Below are 11,282 nucleotides of genomic sequence, written 5' to 3' on the forward strand. Positions count from 1 at the left end.
GACACAATGCTCTTCGGTACTCCGTGCAGACATACGATCCTCGTCATATATATCTTGGCCAGCTTGGCACTCGTGTAAGTAGTCTTCACCGGGATGAAGTGAGCTACCTTGGTCAAACGATCGACCACAACCCAAATAGAATCATAGCCAGAACGGGTCCGAGGTAATCCTGTGATGAAGTCCATACCAAGCTTTTCCCATTTCCACTCGGGTATCGGCAGAGGTTGGAGCAAACCTGCTGGCTTCTGATGCTCGGCTTTTACTCGCTGACAAACATCGCATATTGCTACGAACTCGGCAATGTCTTTCTTCAATCCTGTCCACCAGAAACTTTCTTTCAGATCCAGATACATCTTGGTGTTGCAGGGGTGTATCGAGTACGGGGAATCATGGGCCTCCTGAAGTATCAACTTCCTGAGTTCGGGATCATTGGGCACATAGATGCGATCCTCAAACCATAAAGTTTCGTGTTCATCCTCACGAAAACCTTTAGCCTTCCCGTCTTCCATTTTCTGCTTAATCTCAGCTATCTCCTTGTCTGATTTCTGTGCTTCGCGGATCTTTTCTGTCAAAGTAGACTGAATTTCCAGAGTGGCAACAAATCCTCTTGGAATTATTTCCAATTTGAGCTCTCGGAGGTCATCGACTAACTCCTGGGGTAATCCTCCAGCTGTGAGTGTGTTCACATAACTCTTGCGGCTCAACGCATCGGCTACAACATTTGCCTTGCCTGGGTGATAATGCAATCTCATGTCATAGTCCTTGATCAACTCTAGCCACCGCCTCTGTGTGAGGTTCAACTCCTTCTGCGTGAAGATATATTTCAGGCTCTTGTGATCAGTGTAAACATCACAACTATTTCCGATCAGGAAATGTCTCCAGGTCTTGAGAGCGTGCACTACGGCTGCTAGTTCCAAGTCAAGCGTGGCATAATTCAACTCATGAGGTCTGAGCTGTCTGGATGCATAGGCTACAACTTTGCCTTCTTGCATGAGCACTCCTCCGAGTCCTTGACGAGAAGCGTCACAGTAAACCTGGAAATGCTTCCGAATGTTCTGCAATATCAGCACTGGGGCTGTAACAAGACGTTTCTTCAGCTCTTGAAAACTGGTTTCAGTCCAAATATACTTGGATTCCTTCTTCAACAACTCTGTCATGGGCTTGGCGATCTTTGAGAAATTCTCAATGAACCTCCGGTAATATCCGGCAAGTCCGAGGAAACTGCGGATCTCCTTGACTGAAGTGAGTGCTACCCATTCGGTGACTGTTGCGACCTTGGCAGGGTCCACTGCTATTCCTTCTCCTGAGATGACGTGTCCGAGAAATCCGACTTCCTTCAACCAAAACTCACATTTGCTAAACTTTGCATATAGCTTATGCTCGCGAAGCTTCTCCAGAACTAGACGCAGGTGTTCCTTGTGTTCCTCTTCGTTCTTGAAGAATATCAGTATGTCATCGATGAACACCACGACAAACTTGTCCAAGTATTCCATAAATACATTGTTCACCAGATTCATAAAATATGCCGGAGCATTAGTCAGTCCCAATGACATGACCGTGTACTCATACAAGCCGTACCGAGTGGTGAAGGCTGTCTTGGGTATATCCTGTTCACGAATTTTCAACTGGTGATACCCGGATCGAAGATCGATCTTTGAGAATACGCGAGCTCCAACTAACTGATCAAATAGATCATTGATCATCGGCAAGGGGTACTTGTTCTTGATGGTCACATCGTTCAATGCACGATAATCGACAACCATTCTCAAGGACTTGTCCTTCTTTTCAACCAAGAGCACTGGGGCTCCCCAAGGTGAAGAACTTGGGAGAATATACCCTTTGTCCAATAACTCCTTAATTTTCTTCTTGATTTCTATCAAGTCATTTGCGGGCATCCGATAGGGTCTCTTGGATATCGGGGCTGTTCTGGGTAATAGCTCAATCAAGAACTCAATCTCTCTATCGGGTGGCATGCCCGGCAATTCCTCCGGAAATACATCTAGGTACTCCTGTACAATTGGTACTTCCTCCTGGACTAATCCCGTGAGAGAGTTTACTTGCTTACTCCGTGTCGGGCGCTGGGACACGTACTTACTCCGCTTCTGCTCGGGGGTGGTGAGCAAAATAGACTTAAGGGCACAATCAATATTCCCTTCATACTTGGTCAACCAATCCATGCCTAGGATTACATCCAATCCCTGGGACTCTAATACGATGAGGTCGGTGGGAAAATTATGGTTCCCGATGTTGAGACTCAAAGCATGGCATCCTATCCCGGCTGTCATCATGCCTCCTGGGGAGATGACCTTAATAGGCTGGCTGAGGGTTCTAGTTGGTAAACTATACTTTTCCACAACTACCCTTGATATGTATGAATGTGTTGCACCAGAATCAAAAAGTACCAATACTGGACGTGAATTTAGCAAAAACTTACCAAGCACATTATCGGGGTGATCATAGACCTCTTCAACATCAAGGTGGTTCACCTGAGCTCGAGGAAAAGGATTGGGCTTCTTTGCTGCAGAGTTGTCGTTGCTATTTCCATTTCCCTGCTTGTTCTGGGGACATTCAGTGGCATAGTGTCCCGTCTTCTGACACTTGAAGCAAGTGATGTGAGTCATATCCTTCTGAGCTGGAGCTGAATGCTGCTGAGTGCCAGTACCGCCATTCTTGAAGTTGCTGTTGTTGCGGTGGTTCCCGTTTCTTCCATGGTTGTGGCCTCCATGGTTGTGCACCGGGTGGTTATGCTGAACGTGTCCTCAAAACTTACCAGATCCAGTCCCGGTATTCCCTGGATAGGGGGTGTAGCGAGGCTTCTGCTGAGTGCCGGAGTTGAACTTTCCAACCCCATACTTTCGCTTGCGGTTCTCCATCTGCTGGTGTTTCCCCTCCAAGATGAGGGCCTTATCAACCAGCTCCTGGTAGTTGTTGAAGGTGGCTAGAGTCATATGAATGCTCAGCTCATCATTGAGTCCTTCCAAGAACTTTTCCTGCTTGGCCGCATCATCGGCCACATCTCCAGGTGCATAACGGGCGAGCATGCTGAATTCATCAACGTACTGGGCCACAGAGCGATTCCCCTAGCGTAAGTTGTGAAACTCACGCTTCTTCAGACTCATTGCACGAGCTGAGACATGTGCGGTGCGGAAGGCTTGCTTGAATTGCTCCCAAGTGACTCCAGCAATGGGGTAAGTGGTGGTGTAGTTCTCCCACCAAGCAGCTTCAGGGCCTTCAAGTTGATGGGCGGCAAAACGCACCTTCTCAGCTTCAGAACAACCAGAAGTGATAAGTTCATGCTCCATCTTGCGGAGCCAATCATCTGCCACAATGGGCTCAATGCTGCTGGAGAAAGTTGGAGGGTTCAACCTCAAGAAACGGGTGAGATTGTCGGCCTGGGGTGGGTGACGGTTGTTGTTATTGTTCTGGTTCTGGATGATCAGCTGCATTAGGGTGTTTTGTTGCTTGATCAACTGGGTGAGTTCTGGCGGGAAGTTGGACTCAGGGGCGCGTCTCGGAGGCATCTGATGTTTGTGGAGGGGTGAGATTAGCATAGAACAATGGTCTAAGAGTAATTACACTACCCATATGAATGCAACACACAAGTATCACACCACACATTTTATTCAATATCATCACAAAGGTTCACACGGGGATACAAAATTCGATAATCCTAAACATCGGCCTAAAACGTATAACGATAAAATAAATTTGGTGGTCTAGTCTAAGTGTCCTCCTCAGAAAAGCATGGTGGTGGGTCCTTCGGTGGAGTTTTCTTCATAGTCCTCGTCGTTGCTGATCAAGGGGGCTACGTCTCCTTCGGGATGAAGGTTCTCGCCCATGTCCAGTTCCTCCTCCAGGTATGCAACTCGAGTCTTTAGCTTCTCGATCCGCTCCAGAAAGTCCTTCGCCTCCAGTTCGTGCTCATAGTGGGCTTCCCGGGCTGCTTCTTCTAGTTCAAGCTCGCGGAGTGACAGTTGCTTGATCTTCCTGGCGTCCTTGATCACACGATGCTCCAGAGTCCCGCTGTGCTTCTCCAAGGTCTGGGCATAAGACAAGAGAGCGTCCTTGGTCTTGCTTGAGATGATTTCTCCGTCTTCGTTTCTCCGGGATACGGTGAATAGGTCTGGAGAAATAGGGCAGCCTTTGTATTCTTCCTTGATACGTCCGAGGGCACAATGGATCGCCATGTCCCTTCCGAGAATCCAGTTGGGTGCGATGAACTTGAAATCCATCGGCTCAGTGCGCGGCTGGAATGTCCTTCCGGGAATGTGCACCTCGATCCTCTAGCGTGAATCCTCCGGGTAAGACGAAGTTGGCTTCCCTGTCATAGTCGGCAGAGCAATCCTCAAGCCTTTGGTGATCTGCACCAGCTCCTTTCCAAACGGCATAGTGGCGTCGGGGTGGCAAAACTCCGTGAACTTAACAGGGATGAAGGTGTCCATCTAAACATTGGAAAATCGGAGAGAAGTCAGAAATGATCAGAAGAGGAAATAGAAGATTTATGGACATAAGAGAAAATAGTTTTCTTCCTAAGGATTTTCCATTCCTAGAGGTTACGTCCTAAGGTCAGCGTGTGCGCTGAATACCATTTCTGTAGCGACCCGTCTCAAGACGAGTCAAGCCTCTGGTGTTTCCGTACCATCCCAAGATCATGCTGGTACACACTCAGTACATAATGTATATATTCAAGAGTTCAATCACACAGCTTTATTAATCGAAATCTCATAAAGAGTACATTATTACAATAAAGGATTACAATAAAGTGGCTGAATGCCATCTCATGAGATATCTAACGAAGACTAGCGGAAGGATCAGGTAGACGAGTCCATCCGACCCCAAGGGATGTCGCTGAGCGTAGATCGTAGCCTCACTCCTGGTCGGAAAAGTACTCTGCAACATGATTCATTGCAGCCGTGTAGGTCAGCATATTGAATATGCCGGCAAGTCATCAAAGAGAGGAGTAAAAATAATAATCAACTATCTCTACATGCATATTTGGCCTGTGGGGCTATGAGTTTTGCATAAAGCCAGTTTTATCCTACAACAAGAGGGGTTGGAAGCAAAATATTACTACATTGTTTGTTGTTAACGAGATGGTTCCGCCAACCAATTCTCGTACCCGAATAGTTGTTAACACCCACATCATTATTAAGTTGTGTCGAGAGTTCAGGGGAAATTCAATGCCTTCGGCTCAAGTTGTCCATGACCGTGGACACGGCTAATCAATTAGGTTGGGCACTCTGCAGAGTTTTGCACACGTTCCCCACAAGATTTGATCGCCTCCGTGTTTGTCCTCGCACTTCAGGGTGTTTGAAGACCGGATGATCAAAACATGGTCTTTCAACGGGTCCCTCTGAATCCCTGTCGGTGCCCATCCATTCCTACCGTTCTTCTACATCTGCTAGCACCACCTGTCCAGAGTCGCCGTGTTGTCCAACCAAGCCAGAGCCCATAATGACTTGTGGCTGTGCAGGTAATCCTTGAGTCTTGAAGTCTCCGTCCGTCTCTTCGAGCCTGGGTGAAGCTTTCCGCAGGATGTCATGGCCTCTCCAGCATCCCGGGCATCCACTGGGTTCTCCAGGGAGCCGATCAATCGTTCTTCACCCAGAGTTGCATTGCGTCCGAGGTCTTGAAAAATCTTGTCTTAACCGGTCTTGATTATTTAATCAACCTCGCATCACTCGTGATATACACTCAACCGAAAACCCGTCTACTCAAGCATAGCATTAAGAAATTGTCGTCCCGGGGCCAAGTATCGGGGTTGTTGTGTGCCTACCACATGATACTACAACTTATACTAAATTTTCCAAGTACCTAGGCAGCATGCAAATTGGGCAAAGAAAGGTGATCTACCATGCATCCGAAACATAGGTAAATAACATGATCAAAATGACTTGCCTTGATGATAGTTGTCTTGCTCGAGCGCTTCTAAGTAACACGCTTCGCACTCCGGATGATCTACCGATACAAACACAAAACACACCATAAGCACTTCAATCATGCAACAAGTAAAAATAACATCACAAGTCAGGATTTGCTAATGCCTAAGTACAAGAGTTCAACACGCGTAGATATGGCAGAAACTTGTTTCTGTTAAAAATACTTTAAAAATTTTGACACTTCTACCACAGTAATATTTAATCACTAGGAAGCAGTAGCAAAAAGAATCAACTCAAAATCATTTTTTAAACTCCTGGAATAGGCAAAACAGGGTTTAAACTAAATCTGATCTAACTTATATTTGAAAATTTCAAACATAGACAAATTATATGTTTTTAAAAACTACAGAAAAATTGGAGTCTACTGGAACAAGAATCAATATCATTGGACTTCGGGATCCACAGTTGTGGCCAAAACAAAACAGAAACTTTTCAGTTTTTGCAATTAGACAGAAAAAATGAAGTTAACTAGCTAACTAACAGGGCGTATACGTGGCGTGTTGTGATAGGCTGCGGGGGTGTTTGTTGCAACGTTATAAACAAACGGCCGGAGGCTAACAAAAACTTGCTGGCTAAATGAATAAGTGAAATAAAACCGACGGTTTTCTAATCTAAATCGAAGAGGTATTCTAAGAACTAATTTAACCCGCACATCTTAGATCTAATGGTGTAACGAAGAAAAGAAAAAAGAACAGAGAGGGAGGGAGCTACCGTGGCTGGGAGACAACTCCGGCGGGGGAGAGGTGGTCGCCGGCGAGGGGGAGGGGCTCCAGGGGGCGGTGGAGAGACGGGGTGGTGGCGGCGGCGGTCCTCCACCGAGGGGGGCGTCGGGCGGAGCGGGGAGCGGCTCGGGTGCTGCTCCCAGGGAGGCGGCCGAAGGTGCAGGAGCTCGGCTCCGGTGGCTGCTACAGGGGGGCTCGAGCGGCGGCTCGACGAGGACGGGGTGGGAACGGGGTGCAGCCGGGCTAGGGAGTATTTATAGGCTGGGGAGGTGAGTGGGGAAGGAAGGAGGAGAGGGGATCGGGCGGATCCCGAGTTCCAGGAACCTCGGCTCGGTCTCGAGCATGGATTTTGGAAGGAGGAGGGAGATGACCGTGGGGTGGGAGGGGATCGGCCAGCGGGGCCCAGCGGCAGTGGGTGGAGGCGGGGGAGTGGGGAGATCGGCCACCGATCCTTAGAGGATTCAGATCCCGGCTGTGGGGGTGGCGGCCCACAGCTATACTGCGCCCGGGGCGGTGGCTCCTAAAAAAAACAGACTTTCCTATTTTTTAAATCTATTCCGAAATAGAAAACAAAAGCGAATAAAAGGAAATAAATAAAAATATTTAATATAGGGTATTATATACCAAAAGAATCAGAAAAATATCCTCTACCCGAATAACATTTTTCCAAAGCAAAAATAAAAAGTTTTAAAAAATGTTTTTTTTTCAGAAATTCCCAAATTTGCTTTATTTTCTTTTTGCAAATAATCTTTGGATTTTCTTGGCTCAAATATTTCAGAAATTGCCTGTACTTTGGAGGGTCATTTTCCTCCGCTCTCTCTCTTGCGTGCAAGAGAGTATTTCTCCGGGCTTTTCGTGCGAGGAAAAAGATGGAAATGCAAATAAAAAAGACGAAGGAATTCAAGTGCTAAATTTATTTCAATCAATATGCATAGATGCTTAGCTACAATGTAAAACATTCCCAATTAGGAAAATTGGGATGGTACAAGAATGGGGGAGCCTGTTTTAGATGCGTCTTCATACAAAACATGTGTTCCTGGCCTTCAAACATTCATACAAAGAAGAGATTGAGGAACATGAGACCAAGCTTCTCCTTTTACGAGCGCCTCCCATAAAGTGTAGTTTTTTCTCCTACTTATGAGGTTGTGTGCTTAGGAAGACATGTCCTGATGAGTGTTGCGTATAAAACCGTGGAAGATATGATCCCTTGTTGGTCCCAAATCTATCAACAAAGAACACACCCATTTCCACTGACTTACTCACTAGTTTTGCCGGGTATTTCCCGCTAGTGGTTTCTATCAGAGGATGAAACCATCACTTTATAGTGGTAGGGATCTTAGGTATTGTATCATCTTAAATGGATGACGCATATGTTTTGATAAAGGGAATTTTTTATTGACTCAAATGACATCAATAAAATAAATATAGGGACCACACACTCTGTCTCTGCAAAATATGTATTCACATACTGAACACCAACGCATACACAAAAAGTATAACACTCGCCAAAAGGAAAGTCATACATGACGAGACCGATATTTAAGGAAAAAATTTGTAAGTATCTTAAGAAATAAAATTTATCTCCAATATAATTGGAATAACAAACTCTCCCCCGGTATTCATCATCTAAAACAAACTCAGAAGCGTTACATAAAAGTAGTAACTGGGCAACCCTGCTACCCTAGTAAAGATTAAAACAGATAAGTGAAAAGCGGGTAATAACTGTTAACTACCATCTCACCTTACGTCCATAAATTCAAATGAAATTTTCTCACATTAAAACCAATAATGTACTCCTCTCACACAATGAATGTATGCTTCCATATATTAGATAATTTAGTTTACCTAGCTAGGCAAACAATCTGAAAATTGTGTGTGTGATGGTTGCTAGGGCGTCGATCTTGTCGACCTTCGGTCCAAGAGCTCCCTGGCTAGAGCTTGCAAGTCGCCGCTATTGGAGTTGGTGTTTCCTATACCGCCAGAGCCTTCCTCTGTCTGCCCACATGGTTGTTGGTGTCGCTGTTGGTGGTGTTCTTGTTGCTGTTGGAAGGCCCACTGCATCGACGGGTCAAATAATGAGGATATGTCGATGGTGTTTGGGACATTTGACAATGATGCCATTTCAGAAATGGAGAACTCAGTGGTCATGGGCATGTATGGCGGGGACGGAAAAGGAGGCGGTGAAGTTTGTTGAAGTGTCCTGAGGCGGGCATGTAGGAAGCCAACCTCTGCTTGGAGGTTCTCTACCTGGAGGAGATCGATCAATATATCGATCATGAGAACAACATGAAAGAGGAATATGATCAGATCATTGAAATGGATACAAACTTCACATTACATCTTCCTACATAACAACACAATATGATCAAATTAAGCAACAAATATTTAAATGGATGCACAAAAATGTTTTGCAGAAAGTTAATGTTTCTAAAAGAGTCTAATGGGCGAGTATCTATCTACCACTTCTAGAACTGAATTAGTATCGACGTCTTTCACACATGTTAGGATGCCATTTAGTGTTATGTGTGGGCTTCCATTCAAAACTTATTTCAACCATGAAAAATGACTAAGGAATATCACTGTTTGGTTTGCAAAAAAGGAACATAAAAACTAGAAGTATAGTGATCTAAAATATGTACATGCCTTTACTGCATACCATGCATGAAGGAAAAATAAATGAAGAAAATAATTGTATATGAGAGTATTAATGTGGTAGGATGTGGATGCGCATGAAAAGGTTTACTTTAATTGTTGGCTTTTCGCGTTACAAATGGAGGCCCATTCGCTTCCTTGAAAGAAGGCACAGACAACTCCGAAAACCAAAACATAAAATGTTATCATATCAAAGTGCACATTCCATAGAACAAGTTCAATATTTGTCAATCATCATATTGCAATTATGAGATGGAGAGAGATAGAGAGTACACATTATTTAGTGTGTTCAAACACATACCTGTTGCTGGAGGGCGAAGATGTCAGCGACACAGCCGTAGGCAGGGTCACGGAGGCGTGCCTTTGCCTCGTAACATATAGTGATGGCGGCGTCAAGGCGCTTTTGGGGAGGGGTTTGATTAAGGAGCTTGGAAACATTGCTCGCACCAAACACCTTGTGCACCGCGGTGAAGTGCTCCACCCCTTGATCTGAGTCGAAATAAGGCGCGAAGATGCAATCATCCGTGCACTTGCGTCGCAGAAACTTGCATGCCCCACACGGACCTCCACTGCTACCACTTAGCATGGCGCCAACACCGACGCCCACACTAGTCGATGAGCCACTCATTCTCCAAGGGAATGGCTAGCTAGCTTCTCGGTTTCTAGACTATCCTAGCTTATGGAACTTGGAGGGGGTTAAAATTTGTAGAAGAGGGAGGTGAGGGCACTTGTGGGCATTTTTATGGTATGTACACACGCAAGCAAGGGTTGTGCGGGCAACTAGTTTATACCATCGTAGGAGGGTGGTGTGTGTATATATATACTAGTAGTCATTAATAGTTTCCAACTTTGAGTTGCCCTTTTTTGGCTATTCCATAAATTCTTTAGGCCTATCTGCTTATGATTTCTGTATGGATAACGATCCAAGGCAAGGATGTAATTACCAATAAATATAACCCAAATTATCTATGTATTGGTACACTTGTCTTCTCGAAGGTATGTGAAGCTAACTGACAGCACGCAAAAAAGATCGGATGTGCTCTGTGAACTAACACATATTATGTGTTTTATATGTTTATGGTTGGTGATATTCATGGTCTTGCATGACAGTAAAGATTAAAAATAGATTGTGCTAGGATGACGTCAAGTGGAGATGCTCATCAATGATAAAAAGGGCAAGTTCAAGTTGAGCATCCCGAGGTATGTTGTTCTTGAGGCTTGTGGTCCATCCGATAATGTACCAAGATTTTCATCGGAGCAGCAGCCCATGACACAAAGCATCCAATGGGATAGAGACTAAATTGGATGGTCCGAAATATATGAAAGCAAACATCCAAAGGCTCTAAACGCCAATGATCTGAAATGTTTGGAAAGTTGCATGGTGATACATCCATATTACATCACTATTTCTTAGTATAACTTCCTCTACATTATTGATAATTTTTAAATTATTTCTCAATTCTAATACTCTTTTCCCTTCAGTGGCGTGAACTACGCCGAGAGGGTAATGACCGAAAGATAGAAAATGCAAAATATAATGGAAATGAAGAAAACGAGTTTTCCGATTTAATAAATTGCCAAAAGTTATAGAAAATCTTTTAGGAGAAAAAATAAATCGAAGGAGCTAGAAGACGGGGCCACGTGCTCCCTATGTGGCACATGCAACCACCCCTGGCCCGGTGGTTGATACATCTCTGATAACCCACAAGTATAGAGGATCACAGCAATTTTCGAGGGTAGAGTATTCAACCCAAATTTATAGATTCGACACAAGGGGAGCCCAAGAATATCTAAAGGTATTAGTAGCTGAGTTGTCAATTCAACCACACCTGGAGATTAATTATCTGCAGAAAAGTGATTAGTAGAAGAGTAATATGATAGTTTTGATGATAGTAGCAGCAGCAATAATAACGGTAACAGTGATAGCAGTGATTTTGTAGCAGTAACGATAGCAGTAGCAACAATAGTA

The 11,282-nt window shown here is 44.7% G+C and overlaps 1 protein-coding gene across 1 annotated transcript; it reads right to left on the minus strand.

The window, feature by feature from the left end:
• Positions 1-8,277: 8,277 nt before the first annotated feature.
• On the minus strand, positions 8,278-10,083 carry LOC123411599 (LOB domain-containing protein 18-like). Its single transcript, XM_045104565.1, has 2 exons — positions 9,615-10,083; positions 8,278-8,908 (listed from the first exon to the last, which is right to left on the minus strand). Exons 1-2 carry the CDS (start codon positions 9,939-9,941, stop codon positions 8,549-8,551), a joined length of 687 nt encoding a protein of 228 aa, XP_044960500.1. The 5' UTR covers positions 9,942-10,083; the 3' UTR covers positions 8,278-8,548.
• Between the last annotated feature and the right edge of the window lie 1,199 nt (positions 10,084-11,282).

The sequence above is a fragment of the Hordeum vulgare genome, chromosome 7H (assembly GCF_904849725.1).
Source record: "Hordeum vulgare subsp. vulgare chromosome 7H, MorexV3_pseudomolecules_assembly, whole genome shotgun sequence".
Lineage (NCBI taxonomy): Eukaryota > Viridiplantae > Streptophyta > Magnoliopsida > Poales > Poaceae > Hordeum > Hordeum vulgare.

Bases quoted from the DNA above. Each gene is read 5' to 3' on its own strand.
- LOC123411599 (XM_045104565.1), bottom strand. From the start codon at position 9,941: ATGAGTGGCTCATCGACTAGTGTGGGCGTCGGTGTTGGCGCCATGCTA. The intron at 8,909-9,614 runs GTATGTGTTTGA...GATCTCCTCCAG, and splicing joins TCTTCGCCCTCCAGCAACAG to GTAGAGAACCTCCAAGCAGA.